The 15,893-nt window shown below is 34.4% G+C and overlaps 1 protein-coding gene across 6 annotated transcripts in view; it reads left to right on the forward strand.

Moving 5' to 3' along the window:
* Positions 1-15,893, forward strand: part of BIRC6 (baculoviral IAP repeat containing 6) — a 181,438-nt gene that overhangs the window by 66,537 nt on the left and 99,008 nt on the right. For 3 of the 6 annotated variants that reach the window (XR_011473150.1, XM_070428963.1, XM_070428965.1), the window contains exons 23-26: positions 2,454-2,600; positions 12,993-13,180; positions 13,952-14,311; positions 14,550-14,649. Coding sequence is in view for 5 of the 6 variants with exons in the window: in XM_070428963.1 (XP_070285064.1) it covers positions 2,454-2,600; positions 12,993-13,180; positions 13,952-14,311; positions 14,550-14,649 (795 nt within the window). In the remaining variant the exon portion in view is untranslated. The remainder of the gene's footprint in view (positions 1-2,453; positions 2,601-12,992; positions 13,181-13,951; positions 14,312-14,549; positions 14,650-15,893) is intronic. The other 3 variants (XM_070428964.1, XM_070428966.1, XM_070428967.1) reach the window with 2 other exon arrangements.

The following is a 15,893-nucleotide window of genomic DNA, read 5'->3' on the forward strand; positions in this document are numbered from 1 at the left end:
CATTGCATTCATAGATTATAGTTACTATGTTTTATCTTTAAAAACTAAAATTTAGAACTTAACATATGTGAATCACTAACTATTTGACTTTCCTACTTAATCCCCCACCCACCATTATTAAGGCTGTTTTTGAAAGAGTTATGAACTTGTTTTTTATGTTTCATTGCATGTCAGTTTGACTTTAATACTTAAAAGAGACTATTTAAAATTTTATTGTTTGTTGTAGTCTTTTCACTTTTATTTGGCGTGTTTTTGCTATCTTTAAAATAAAAGAACATATTTTATATTAAAAATAAAATTAATATGTACTTATGTAATAAGCAAAGATGCAGAAAGAAAAATAATTTTCTGCATCTACCGTTACACCCTACTGAAGAAAACTTTGTGCACATTGTTATATGTATTGTATACATTTCTGAAGAATATACTTTTAGGATTGAATGGACTATAACATCCTTATAATAATCCTTATAATAAAAGGGTTATATGCAAATTGACCCTAGTGGAGGAATGACCCGTCACTATGACATGCACTGACCACCAGGGGGCAGACACTCAATGCAGGAGCTGCTCCCTGGTGGTCAGTGCGCTCCCACAGGGGGAGCTCCACTCAGTCACCAGCCAGGCTGAGGACTGCGAGTGCAACAGCGGGTGGCAGGAGCCTTTTCTGCCTCCTTGGCAGCACTAAGGATGTCCGACTGCAGCCTAGGCCCGCTCCCCCTAATTTCCCTTGATTAGTCCTTTGAACTTCCCTTAAGTAAAACATAGCACTTTAAAAAAGTTCAATTGTATAATTAGTTGTTTAATGAAATAACCTTCGATACAGAAAATGTATTCCATGAGAACTGGGGCCTGTTCTTTTACTCTCGTATTAAGTGCTCAATAAATATATTTTTTAAAGACATGTGTCAGACCCTATATTAGGCACTGATAGGAGGTTGGAAAATAAGGTTATAGCAGTTTAATGTTGCTTTTTAATATATATATTCTTAATTGATTTGAGAGAGTAAGGGAGAGAGATAGAGAGATAGAAACATCAATGATGAGAGAGAATCATTGATTGGCTGCCTCCTGCACATCCCCTACTGGCGGGGGGTTGGGGGGTTGAGTCAGCAATCCGGGCATGTGCCCTTGGCCCGAATTGAACCTGGGACCCTTTAGTCTGCAGGCTGATGCTCTATCCACTGAGCCAAACCGGCTAGGGCTACTGTTGCTTTTAATTTAGTCTTTCAGTTGTTGGTAGCAGTTTTTATATATCCTCATTTTTTCCATCTTGGGTTTCTGTTTCACTTTAGCTGTTAGTTATGTTTAAAGTAGTATTAACTCCAGAAAATTGAAAGAACTAAAGATAACCTTTCCCCTTACTACATACACCCTTATTTCTTTTGTGTTCATCCATCCATTTTTCTTGCTGTGGTTTTATTGCTATGCTTTTATTGTTCACACTAGAGGCCTGGTGCATGAATTTGTGCACCAGTGGGGTCCCTCGGCCTGGCCTGTGGGATTGGGCTGAAACCGGCTCTCCAACATCCCGTGAGGGGTCCCAGATTGTGAGAGGGTGCAGGCCAGGCTGAGGGACCCCACTGGTGCACAATGGGGCTGGGGAGGGATGCAGGAGGTTGGCCAGCCGGGGAGGGACTGCGGGAGGGCTCCAGGGTGTATCTGGCCCTCTCACTCAGTCCCGATCGGCTGGACCCCAGTAGCAAACTAACCTACCAGTCAGAGCGTCTGCTCCCTGTTGGTCAGGGCATGTCATAGAGACTGGTCGACCGGTCAACTGTTTGTCCCCTGGAGGGCAGTGCATATCATAGCGAGTGGTTGAGTGATCTTAGCATATCATTAGCATATTATGCTTTGATTGGTTGAACGGACGACCGGACACTTAGCATAAATAGGCTTTTATTATATAGGATAGTTGTGACCATGTGATTTTTTTTTTTTTTTTTTTTTTTTTACTGTATGTGCTAACTTAAACTGTATCATTATAAAGTAGTGTGCCTCATTTTAGAAAATTGACAATATATACAAATAAAAAGAAACATTTAGAGATCTTGTTTATACTTTGGAATGTTTATTTAGTGTCATATTTATACAGTTGATATCATAGATTGTATTCTGATTTTATGCATACTTAACAGATTGGGCAATAGCTATTGTAAGTAGCTGGTTTATTATTTTTTTCTCACTTAAAATCTATATCACTCGTATTGTTTCTTGTTAATGTGAATGGACACTGAGTTGCTTTTATGCAACTCTGCTTTTGTAACAAGGACAGTATCTTCTGCTGTGAGTTTTCTTAATACCATGTCAATTGTGAAGCATTATGTAAGGGTTGTGTGTTTGTTTATACGCCATCTGTAATTAAAATTGGACTAGCACTATAATTCTCATATGACTTTTGCCTTTTAAAGATTTATTCACATATTATAAAACTTGTGTCTTTTCTGCATTAGGAAATGGAAAGGTCAATAGTTGCACAGCTGCTGAGGGTAGTTTCACATCTCTCACTGGTCTTCTAGAAGTTGAACCCCTACACTTTACTTGTGTGTCAACTAGTGATGGAACGAGAATTGAAAGGGATGATGCAAGTACGTTTACTGGTATATACCTTCTTTTATTATATACATTATTTTATTATATATTATAAGCTATAATAAATATTAAGCGATATATGAGGATTTAAATATCTGTTTACAGTACTTAAAAGTTTCTTAACTGTCATGCTAAGTAGAAATTTATTAATAGGAGGGAATTTTATACTTTCTAAATCTATTCATAGGATTTTTTTTCCTTAACCTCAAGTGCACTACTTTAAATCTTACCTTTTTTTTATGTGTGTGCATATTGTGAAGTTTTTTTAATTTGGAAAATATTAAACGTAATGAAAATAGAGGGAAGAGGAAGAGTACAATAGACTTTATATTTCCATTATCCAGTTTCAATAATCATCAGTTGATGTCAGTCTTGTGTGTATTTTTGGCATTATATTATTTTATTTCTTTCAGTTGAAATTAAAGGTATATTTGGTGCAATACTTTGAGAAGTGTGAGATGAGTTTAAAGCAAGTTTAAAGCAACTTCAGATTTATGAACCAATATTTGAGTATGTTGAATAGTGTGGTTTTGCTGATGTTTTAAATGAATAATCAACGGATGTCTCATTTTGTATATCTTTATTATCTTCTAAAACTTTAACAGAAAGTAAAAGCAATTTGCAAGAGAAGTCATGAAAAATTTAAACTTGTCCTTGGCTTCACAATGGCAAAGGGTTTTACAAGAAACTTATTAGTTCTTTTTTTTTTTTTTTTTAAATATATTTTATTGATTTTTTACAGAGAAGAAGGGAGAGGGATAGAGAGTTAGAAACATCGATGAGAGAGATCGATCAGCTGCCTCCTGCACGCCCCCCAGTGGGGATGTGCCCGCAACCAAGATACATGCCCTTGACCGGAATCGAACCTGGGACCCTTGAGTCCGCAGGCCAACGCTCTATCCACTGAGCCAAACCGGTTCAGCTAGTTTATTTGAGTACTTTTTATATAGAATCATCTTATATCTTCCAATTGTGGAAGTAACTACTAAGTGAAATTCATGGCTTATGTATAATGATGATAGTTTCAATTTAAAATTAAATTAAATTGTAATGTTTCTTTTACATGCAGATGCCAAAAGGGTCACAATTTGTTTTTGTTTTCTTGGACTATAATAGTCACTTTTGTACAAATTTATGTTTATACTACAATATACATGACAAGAAATTGAACTTTCAGATATTCTTTAGTTGTAACTTAAATTCTTTCTTAGAACTATCATAAAATTATCTAAGGTTTTTATTTTAAGAAAATTAATGTGTTTGAATAAGAAGTTTTAAAAATTAAAACCGATAAAAGAGTAGGTTTGAGAAATAAAAGCATTCCTTCACATTGCTCACCATTTCCTCTCCTGCAAAGGAAGCCACGGAACTGTTTTTTGTTTGTTTGTTTGTTTCTAAAGGTAGTCCATGCCTATACAAGCAGTTACCTCTGTATTCTATTCAGGCTGAGACTACCTATAGCAGAAGGATTTTTATTAAACATTAGGGCAAAATCCTGCCTTTTGTTCACCATTAAGATTATTAAATTTATCCATATCATTGCATATATGTAGTTAGTCCTTTTTCCTTGTGAAATAGCAAGATTCTATTGTCTGAATAAAATAAAATTCATGTATCCATTACTGATTTTCTATACTGTTGATTAACATTTGGGTACCGCAGAAGGTGACTATGGTCTCTCAACTTTCTGTTTACTTTTTTTGGGGAAACATGTTGATTGTGAAATATAATGCCCATACAGAAAAGTGCTGAAAACAGTTGTATAGGCCAGCAGTTTATCTCAGCATACTAGTAAACTGTTATTGTGACCACCTAATCAAGAAATAGCATTTCTAGTACTCTAAAGGGTGTCTTCATGTCCCCTTCCATTCATTTCTCTCTCACACTCTTCAAAAGGTAAATAAGCACTGTCCTAACTTTTAGAGTAATCATTTCTTGTTTTTTATTCTTTCTGTATAACCAATTAAATATGCATTCTTTTTAAAAAATAATATATTTTTATTAATTTCAGAGAGGAAGGAAGGAGAGAGAGAGATAGAAACATCATTGATGAGAGAGAATCATTGATCGGCTGCCTCCTGCAAGCCCCCCACAGGGGATGGAGCCCACAACCTGGGCATGTCCCCTTGACTGGAATCGAACCTGGGACCTTTCATTTTGCAGGCCGACGCTCTATCTACTGAGCCAAACCGGCCAGGGCTAATTATGCATTCTTAAGCACTAGTTGAGTAGGTTCTATCAGATAGAAAATTGAATTTTTTTTTTTTGGTCTGCTCTGTTCAATGTCATGATTGTTAAATTCACTCATATCATTGCATATATGTAGATCATTGGTCTTTTTCCATTGCTGTTTAAGATTCCGTTACATGAATAAAAATAAATTTATGTATCCACTATTGCTTTGTATGCTGTTGGTCAACATTTGTGTTGTTCCATTGTGGTATTGTTATTACTAATGGATATAGTATTCTCTTAGATATGAATGTAAGAGTAGATTTGCTGCTTCATAGGGTTGTCATATATTCAAGTTTAGTAAGTAATGTTAAAGAAATGCACTTCTTAATTTCCAAATATATGAGGATTTTCTAGTTATCTTGTTATTGATTCCTCTTTTAATTGCTGTAGGGTCAGAACAAATACTCTGATTATCATTCTTGCAAAATATGTTAGGAATTGTGGAGGGTCAGCTTTTATAAATATTCCATGAATGCTTGACAATAATGTTTACTTAGCATTTGTTGGTGAAGTGTATTCTATATCTGCATTTGTGCAAGTTTGCTTTTTGTGTACTCATGACTTTAGCTATTAGTGTTTTGATATTTTTTAGCTAAGAAGATTGGTGTTAAATCTGTCTTTTAGTTTCATCACTTATTTTTTTTTAATACATTTTGAAATGACAGCACAAATTTAGAATGGTTCTACTTTCTTGTGAACTGAATATTTCATCATGAGTTATCTTTTTTTATCTCTAATATTGCTATTTTTTTCTAAGAGTAGTTTGTTTGATATTTATATACCTAGCATCAGCTTTCTTTTGGTTATTGTTTGTATATTATATAATTTTCCTTCTTTTTACTTTCAACTTTTTGTTCTCTCCTTATATTTTAGACACATATTTTTAAAACCAATACATAGCTGCCTTTTATAATCCATTCTGATACTTGTCTTTCAGCTGGAATATTTAATGTACATTTAATGTAATCATTATATATTTATATTTAAATCCACTGGTTTTTAAAATTAATATATTATATTTCTCATCTTGCCAGATGTATCTTTTTTTCTTCTTCTTTTGGTGATTACATTTTTATTGGCCTGTTTTTCTACTTTTTACTATTATTAACTGTTGTTACAAAGATCATAATGTAGACATACTGTTGTCATCTAAAAGTCCTGTTGCTGCTTTTACTATATCTTGAACATTATTTATTATCTTCCAAGTTTATATGGCATTGTGATTTTATACTTTAACTTGAAGTGTATTTTAATTTCACACATTATTTTTTACATTTAATATTCATTTGGATTTATCTCATAATTCCATTTTCATTTTTCTTTTGAACTTTGATCTGGTATGATTTTATATCTGAAACTACTCTGTAAGATCTCCTTTTTGAATTTGTCTACTCATGAAGTTACTTAGTTTTATTGGAAAATTTTCAAATATTTTTTGAATAATTAGATGAATAAACCACATAGCCATTATTCAGATTCCAATATAATTGATACTTTACACATATATCATTTTTTTCTCGCTTTAGTACGTCAAAAAAAATACTAGGTATTATATTACTTACCTCTACGTAACATATACATAAGTACCTTAAATAATATGGACATCCTCTTTAATAACTGGTGCTGTTTTTATCATAATCATCTAAGTTAACTATAATGTGTCATGATACATTTACCATAATTAGCATAATCAGTTCTATGGTATCTGATTTTCAATACCTAATTAAATTTATCTGAATATTGCAATAACATTTTATATTTGGTTTATTTGGATTAATAGGTGTCATTTTCATTCTTGAAATACAGTTTTATGTTTTATTGTAGAATTCTACGTTAGCTATTATTCTAGTGATTTAAAGGTAATATTTCCTTATCTTTTACCTTACACTGTTTTTGTTAGACATAACCTGTCAGTCTTTTTTTTTTTTTTCCTGTCAGTCTTATTATTCCTTTTTTAAGTTCACTGTCAGTACTCAAGTTGTTTGTGAGATTCATTCATATTCATTCAGTATCTCTATCTTGCTTGAGATTATTAGGGCTTCTTGAATTCTTATTTGCATTCGCTATAGAGAGATCTGAGCCCCATAGCTCTTCAAAAATTGCTTTTGCCCTGTTTTCTCTTTTTTCTTGTGTTCAGTTTCATGTATGTTACATCTCATCACTATAATTGTTATAATTTTCAATTTTTAAATATCTCCTTATACTGTGGGTATTATCTTCTAGTTCATGTTAGTATATTAGTTCTTTCTTTTGCTGTGTAACCAATGTGGGGAAAAAAAAACACCTACCTTTTTTTTTTTTTTGACTCTGCTGCAGTGTTGCCTCTGTTTAAAGCAGTGGTTCCCCCAACTTTTTTTTGGCCGTGCCCCACCTAAGCATCTCTAAAACCCTGATGCCCGCTTTGTGACATATAATTCTTATCAAAAAAGTGAACTTCGCCGATACCGGTTTGGCTCAGTGGATAGAGCGTCGGCCTGCGGACTGAAAGGTCCCAGGTTCGATTCCGGTCAAGGGCATGTACCTGGGTTGCGGGCAAATCCCCAGTAGGAGATGTGCAGGAGGCAGCTGATCAATGTTTCTCTCTATCTCTCTCCCTTCCTCTCTGTAAAAAATCAATAAATTATATTAAAAAAAAAAAAAGTGAACTTCTATTCACCTGGAGGAAGCCTAAAAGACCATTAACTTGGTCTAAACAAGCTTCCAAAGAACATGGCATCCATGAAAAAGAAAACTAAAAGAATGAAAGGACAATTGAAATACTGAGGAAGAAATCACTAAGAAATTGTTTTAAAAAATAATAAGAATATGAAGTGATAAGAAAAATAGCAAATAAGTTTCAAAACATAGAGAACTGAAATGCATAAATATATCACAATATATACTTATATACTGTGTATGAGGCCCCTAGAACCATAAGAAATGCAAAAAATTCACTGTTAATAACTCATTCTCGAATTACCCTCCCTTAAAAATCAAATTGCCCCTCTGTGGAGTGTGTGCCCCACGTTGGGAACCACTGGTTTTAAGTCATGGGTCTGCTATCTATGTTAATCTATTTTTGTTCCATTGGTTAGTTAGTCTAGCCTATGCCAGTACCTCATTGTCTTAATTACTGTAACTTTTAAGTCTTGAAATCTGATAGTCTAAATCCACAAACTTTGTTTTTCTTTCTTTTTTTGGTATATTTAAAATATTGATAGAAAGTTTCACAGTGATGTGTAGTCATCACAACTATGTATTTCCAGAACATTTCCATCACTACAAAAAGAAATCCCATAGCCAATAGTAGTCACTCCCATTACCCTCTCCTCCCATCTCCTGGCAATCACTAATTCATTTTGTGTCTCTGGATTTTTTTCTACCCTGGACATTTTATGTAAATACTCAATTATACAATATGTGGCCTTTTTGTCTGGCTTCTTTCACTTAGTGTAATGTTTTCAAGTTTCATTCATTTGGCATGTCAATACATCATTCCTTTTTATTAATAAAATAGAGGCCTGGGGCATGGTGGGGTCCCTCGGCATGGCCTGTGGGGATTGGGCTGAAACCAGCAGTCCAACGCCGCCTGCCGCTCCTGCTCATCCCAGCACCACTGTGCTTGCTGCTGCCGCTCCGTAGGCTCACTGCTGCTCCGCTCCGGTCTCCGGTCTGCGAGGGCCAGCTGTGAGCTCTGTGTTTGGTGCCCCTCGGTCAGCTGAACAGCGCTCCCACTGTGGGATCACACTGACCTCCAGGGGGCAGCTCCTGTATTGAGCGTCTGCCCACTGGTGGTTAGTGTGCTTCATAGTGACTGGTCTAGTGGTCACTTAGGTGTGTGCGCGCGCGCGCACACACACACACACACACACACACACTAGAGGCCCGATGCACGAAATTTGTGCACCTGCGACCCGGGCTTCCCTCCAGCCACCGGCAGGCACTCGGGATCCAGACTTCCCTTGAAGACCTGCTTCTCCTGGAAGGTTGTCTGGAAGGATGTCTGGTCTAATTAGCATATAACACTTTTATTATTATAGATAGATAATATTCCATTGTCTGGACACAACCACTTTAAAAAATATATGGGTATACCACATTTTGTTTATCTACTCATCAGTTAATGGACATTTGTCTTTTTCTTTTTTTGACTGTTAAGCAAAATACTGCAGTGAACATATTTGTATTAAGTTTATGTGTGAAATTTGTTTTTAGTTCTCTTGGTTATATAACCAGGAGTGGATTCTATTAGCTTTCATTTCTTAAAGATAGTTTTTCTTAAAGATTCTAGGTTTTTTGTGTTAACAATATTCCTCCAGCTGTATTGAGATATAATTGACATAACACTGAGCAAGTTTAATGTGTACAAAGTATTGGTTTGATACATTTATGCTATATTGTAAAATGATTGCCACCTTTGGTAATGATTAGCTGACATCTCCAGTCTATCACGTAATTACTATTTCCTTTTTGAGGTGAGAACGTTTAAGACCTACTCTCAGCAGTTTTCAAGTATATAATCCAGTTATTAGCTGCAAACATTATGCTGTACCTTTGATCTCTGTATTTTCATTTAAATTTTAGAATCAGCTTATCAGTATATATACTCAAAGCCTATTATTTTCTAAGTTGGTACTTGAATATAAATCAGTTGGGAGAATTGACCAAATGTTAATATTATGCCTTGCAGTTTGTTAACATGATATATACTTTAAAATATTTACATCTTCACTTTCTCAAGGTGATGTTTTGTAGTTTTCAGTGTAAAAGTAAAAGTATATTCTTTTTAGATTTTACCTAGCTATTTGATTTTTTTATGCTATTTTAAGTGATATTTTTCTTAGTTTTATTTTCATTCTTTTGTTACTAATATAATAGAAATATTGCTTTGCGTATATTAATCTTGTAGCTGATAACATTACTATATTAATATACTAATTCTAATAGTTTGTAGATTCCTAGGTTTTTTTTTAATATACACAATCATGTAATCTATTAATAAAGAGAATTTACTTTGTTGTTTTTCTGATCATTATATCTTTTCTTTTTCTTACTCTTTTGTGCTTCCTAGGACTTTCTGCATGATATAATAGAAATGGTGATAATATCTTTGTCTTGTTCTCAACTTTATGTTTTTATATCTAGTTTTTTAAGCCCTTATTATAAAAATAGAAAAGGGTATTGAAAAACTCAGACCATGCAAAAGATTTTAAAATTAGTTTTGTAGCAGTATGATAACTTATTTTTCTTCGATTGCTTATGTCTCTTATGTATTTGTTGTAACAATTTTCCCATAAGTAGGATTTGGGCGCTAGATTTTAAAATTAGTAAAGGGCTAGAGTACACATGGTTAATATTGAAAATCACTCCAACAGTACAAGTACAACATATGTGCTTCAGTAAGTCCAGTATTTTCCCTCTAGAGTCGCCTTGGTGGAAAACTAGATGGAGCAGACAGATGGATTTTAGTTTGGGGCACACAGCTTATATGAGATATGGTTGCTCTTTTTTTTTTTTTGGTCAATCTTCACCTAAGGATATTTTTTCCATTGATTTTTTTTATTTTTAGACGAAGTGGAAGGGAAGGGGGAGAGACAGAGAGAAAGAAACATTAATGTGAGAGAGATACTAGTACATCAATTGGTTGCCTCCATCATGCGCCCCGGCTGGGGATCAAACCTGTAACCCAGGTACGTGCCCTTGATGGGACTCGAACCTGGGACCCTTCAGTTCTCAGGCTGACTTTGCAACCACTGAACCAAACCAACCCGCTGATTGCTCTTTTTTTGACCAAGTTTGTATAGTTGTAAGTTAAATGAGGTGTGGTATGGCTGCATTGTAATAAATATGATTTGTGAGTTGAGGAAATTTTTTTATTGTTAAAAGGCTATGCACAGTTTTGTTGTTACTGCTATCTTGTTTATTGTAGCTTAATTTTTTAATAGTTTATCTGAATCCTGGTCTAATACAGCCATTGTTGGATGTTAAGATAGACTGTCAGATTACCTCTTCTTTTTCCTTTTAAGGATTTATGATCATACTTCTCTCAACTTTAGGTTCATTATCTTTGAAGTGCATAAGAATAATATCTACTTATGTGCCATTGTAAAGAATAAATGAGTTGATGTAAGTTCTATGCTTGTCACCATGCCTCACATTGGCTTTGGTATATTGCTTTTGGTTCATTCCTAGTTTGACCACCATCAGCTCTACAGGGTAACTTCTCTGAGCCATTCTTTACTGAATCACCTAAAAAAACAGAATCATAGTATCTGCCCCTCAGGGTTGTTCATCTGTTGAATATAGTAGTTAAGGAAAACAGTGTCACTGGTAATGCACAAATAAACATTTGCTATTATTGTAGCAATGGTCTTTCCCCAATATAACTTTCTAGTAAAGGCCTGTTATAATAAGTATTAATGCTATTGATTAGACTTGGCCTTTATTTCTTTTTTGTGTGTGATGACCTCTTTGATTAAGTTGTGAAGTTGTTTTTATCCCAGCTTTTTTGAAAGTTTTCCAAAAATTTTTATTTCCATCAATATTTAATGGGAAAATAGTTCTTTTATGATCTATATTTGAATAACAGTGAAGTGGAAAGTCAAAGAAATTTTTTAACTTGTAGGATTTTATAGACTTTTAATGATGGTAATATTCATGAGTAAGCTGTATGGGCCCTACTATTTGACTGAATTGAACAAGCCTCTCTCTATATTAGTGTTCTGGGAAGCTTATGGTAGGAAACTGCTTTACATATTTTGTGCAAACCAGACTGTCTAGAATGTGCTTTAAAATGAGTAAATAAGTGTTATCAGTCATTTTAAATGATGCTTTTTTGGGGGGATATATTTCTTTATTGATCTCAGAGAGGAAGAGAGAAGAAGAGATAGATAGAAACATCAATGATGAGAGAGAATCATTGATTGGCTGCCTCCTGCACACCCCCTACTGGGGAACGAGCCCACAATCCAGGCATGTGCCCTTGGCCAGAATCTAACCTAGGACCCTTCAGTCCTCAGGCTGACGCTCTATACACTGAGCCAAGCCGGTTAGGGCTAAATGATGTTCTTATAATTGAGGATTTTTTGAGCTCTTTTGGTCTGAAGGGAGAATGAAGTATTGTTGCTTGTAAGAAATCTTTGTAAAGCAAATTTCAGTTTGTTTTGTTCAAATTGTCTTACACTGTAAGGGTCACTCTCATTTTGTATTTTCATTTTAGCTATATTAAATGAAGTTTCTATGCTGAAAATATTTTTAAAAATAATTTTTTACTTATCAATTACAGTTGACATACAATATTATATTAATTTAAGATAGATATCCTAGTGATTAGACATTTATATAACTTATGAAGTGATCACCCTGTTTAAATTAGTATTCACCTGACACTGTACATGGTTATTACAATATTATTGACTGTATTTCCTATACTGCACTTTACATCCTTGTGACTATTCTGTAACTACCGATTTGTTTTTAATCCCTTCACGTTTTTCACACATTTCCCTAAAGCCCCTTTCGTCTGGCAATGATCAAAATGTTCTCTGTATATATGAGCCTGTTTCTGTTCTGCTTGTTCTTTCTTTTTTTAATATATATTCCACATATAAGTAAAATCATCTGGCATTTATCTTTTTTTTTTGTCTGACTTATTTCACTTAGCATAAAACTGTCTAGGTCTATCCATGTAGTTGCAAATGGCAAGATTTTATTTTTTATGGCTGAGTCATATTCCATTGTATATATGCACTACTTTATTCATCTATTGATGGACACTTAGGTTGCTTCCATATCTTGGCTAATTGTAAATAATGCTGCAGTGAACATATGGGTGCATATGTCTTTTTGATTTAGTGTTTTGGGTTTCTTTGGATAAATACCCAGAAGTGGAATTGCTGGGTCCTTTTTTTCTCTTGTTATAGACTATGCTGAAAATACTTTTAAATTTAAATGTATACTGACTAATTTTTATTTGATTTAGAAGTCATTCCTGGATCACTTAAACTTGAATACTGTTATTATAAATAGACTTTTATTAAGATTCCCTTATTTATACTCTCTAGATTTCTGTCTTTCAAAATGAAAATTAACTGTAGTTTTAGTGTCATAATAGTATGGTACTTTGAATGTGTTTCTCTGTGAACGTTTTCTTCATCCTGTTTTTTTCCCCCCTTGTCTTATGCCAGTGAGTTCCTTCGGGGTTACTCCTGCAGTAGGTGGACTATCAACGGGGACAGTTGGGGAAGCTTCGACAGCCCTGAGTTCAGCAGCCCAGGTAGCTTTGCAGTCTCTCTCTCATGCAATGGCTTCAGCCGAGCAACAGCTACAGGTGCTGCAAGAGAAACAGCAGCAGCTTTTGAAGCTTCAGCAACAGGTTGGAGACCATTTGGCTCTTTGTTCATGCTGTCTCTAAACTTCAAAAGCTGAAAAAGTACTGTAAAAATGACCATTATTTTCATAAAGGAAAGTAGGTTGGCCGATCTGAACTAAGCATTTTCTACAAAAATTGAGGTAAAGTTTTTGTGATATGTTTAAATAAAAAATTATATAAATACACGTTATTTGATATACAACTTAGGTAATAATATGATTGATGATTTTTTTGCAATCTTTATGTAAAATCCATTCTTACATATGTTTAAACACTATTGGTCAAACATTGTAGTTACCATTTGCTATTTATATGGATTGAAGAATCTAAAACAATATTTTAAGGACCAGTCAAATTAACGTGATTTAAAATTTAGTCATAATGACGTTTTGGAGATTTCATCATGGTCTAAAAATAGTGTATGCAATTCTAGGTGACAAATTGTACCAGGTTAGGGAACAAACGAGAGTCCATTTCCTGTTAACATTTTGTTTTTAGGAGAACTTTGTTTTCTTCTTTTTTTTCTCTTCCTTGCCATCTTTGATTTGAGAAAGTCCTAGTTCCCAAATGCTCAGGAAATTTTATATCAGATTTTTAATGAAATATACATAGCAAAGAAATACCCTTTGTGTGTGTTGTCCACTTTTTATTTAATTTCATTTTTATTTATCTAGGATACAGTTACTCATGTTTATCCTGTATACCCATGTAGTATTCCCCACAATTTAGGTGGGCAGGGTTAGTCTATATTTGTTGCTTTTCCTTTTTTTACAGAAAGCAAAGCTGGAAGCCAAGTTACATCAGACAACAGCTGCAGCAGCTGCGGCAGCCTCAGCAGCAGCAGCAACGTCAGCAGCAGCAGCAGCAGCAGTAGCAGCAGTCGGTGGTTCTGTTCACAACTCTGTGCCTTCTAACCCAGTGGCAGCCCCTGGATTCTTCATTCATCCATCTGATGTTATTCCACCCACTCCAAAAACAACACCACTTTTTATGACTCCACCACTCACACCACCTAATGAAGCAGTTTCCGTTGTGATTAATGCTGAACTTGCACAACTTTTCCCAGGCTCAGTTATTGATCCCCCAGCAGTCAATCTTGCTGCACATAACAAAAATTCCAACAAGTCCAGAATGGTAAAGTATCATATTTTAAATAGGTATTTGCTTAGACATTTAAAAATAACTTGAAATACATGCTAATTTTAGAAGGCAAATTTTATTTTACCCACTTAATATAGCAAATTTGATTGTTTTTATAAAATATTATAGAATGAATATTAGACAGTGAAACTTGTTATTTTGATATTATGGTTACTAGTTTTTCTAGAGCAAGAATAATATCAATATAGAGGTATACTTTTTTCTTTTCTAGAATCCACTTGGTTCTGGTCTAGCCCTTGCAATTTCTCATGCTTCACATTTTCTTCAACCTCCACCTCACCAGTCCATTATTATAGAACGAATGCATTCAGGTAATCTTTGTCTTTCTTAAAATATTTTTCTTGCCTAGTCTATTGGTTTTTTGAAGACTTAATATTCTGTAGTTTGATTTTTCTTTGCAAATACATTTGTTCTTGGGTAAGTACCCTTTACCAAAGGCTCAAGATATGTGCTCACCAAATTGAATGGAACAGTGCTGCAGAATCGGTTCACTAGTTCTGTCCAAACAATGGATTTGATTTTTTTTGTTTTTAATGAATCTTGCCTGTTGAACTATACTTAACAATATTTGCCTTCAATGTAGCTGCTCAAATAACATTACAGTAGAAATTACACTTAAAGTAGTAGTATTTCTCAGACTAGCATTCTGTTATTGGAACCATTTCTTGAGAATAACAGAAAGATTTACTGAAGATTATAATAACCGAGGAAGATTAATAACACTTCATAGTCTCTGGATAATTGAAATTTTAACTAAGCTTATACCCTGCTTTACGTGCTAGAGACCTACGATCCTGATAGGTGGTTTCAATTAGATCATGTTTACTAATAAGCTATAGGCGATTTTTACCTTATAATCCTACCAATTCTTTGTTAGGTTTCAGAGCAGTGGAATTCAACAAAATCCTTAAGCGTGTTTTATAGGAGGCAGTATACGAATATATTGCATACTGTATCAGTTTTTTTTTGTTTATTTATTTTAATCCTCACCCGGAGATATTTTTCCATTGATTTTTAGAGAGAGTGGAGGGGAATGGGAAAGACAGAGAGAAATATCGATGTGAGAGAAACACATTGATTGGTTGCCTCCTGCACACACCCTGATCAGGGCCTGGGCTGGGGAGGAGCCTGCAACTGAGGTAGGAGCCCTTGACGGGAGTCAAACCTGGGACCCTTTGGTCATAAGGCCGATGCTCTATCCACTGAGCCAAACCAGCCAGGGCCTGCGTCACTTTTCATTATATAAACAGTTGAACCTTATTTTACTCTATTGCATATTTATTCTCTATGGAAGAGAGTTTTTTAAAAATAGCAAAAGTTGAAATGGTGTTTTCTGCCAATTAATCATTCATTGGTAACAATGTTAGTGTATATAATATTTAAACTAGTTTTTTGTGCAGTCTTATGAAATGTGAGCAGTAGTTTACACTGTGATTTGTTTTCTTATCTATGGAATTGACTATAGGGCATAAACTTTCTAAGGAGGAGAATTTTTTTTTTTTTTGGTGTGGTTTAATTGTTTTTCTGTTTAGGAAAGTATTGGTAACTGCCTATT

Source organism: Myotis yumanensis, unplaced genomic scaffold, assembly GCF_028538775.1.
Source record: "Myotis yumanensis isolate MYYU_CA2020_CCGP unplaced genomic scaffold, mMyoYum1.0.hap1 SCAF_11, whole genome shotgun sequence".
Lineage (NCBI taxonomy): Eukaryota > Metazoa > Chordata > Mammalia > Chiroptera > Vespertilionidae > Myotis > Myotis yumanensis.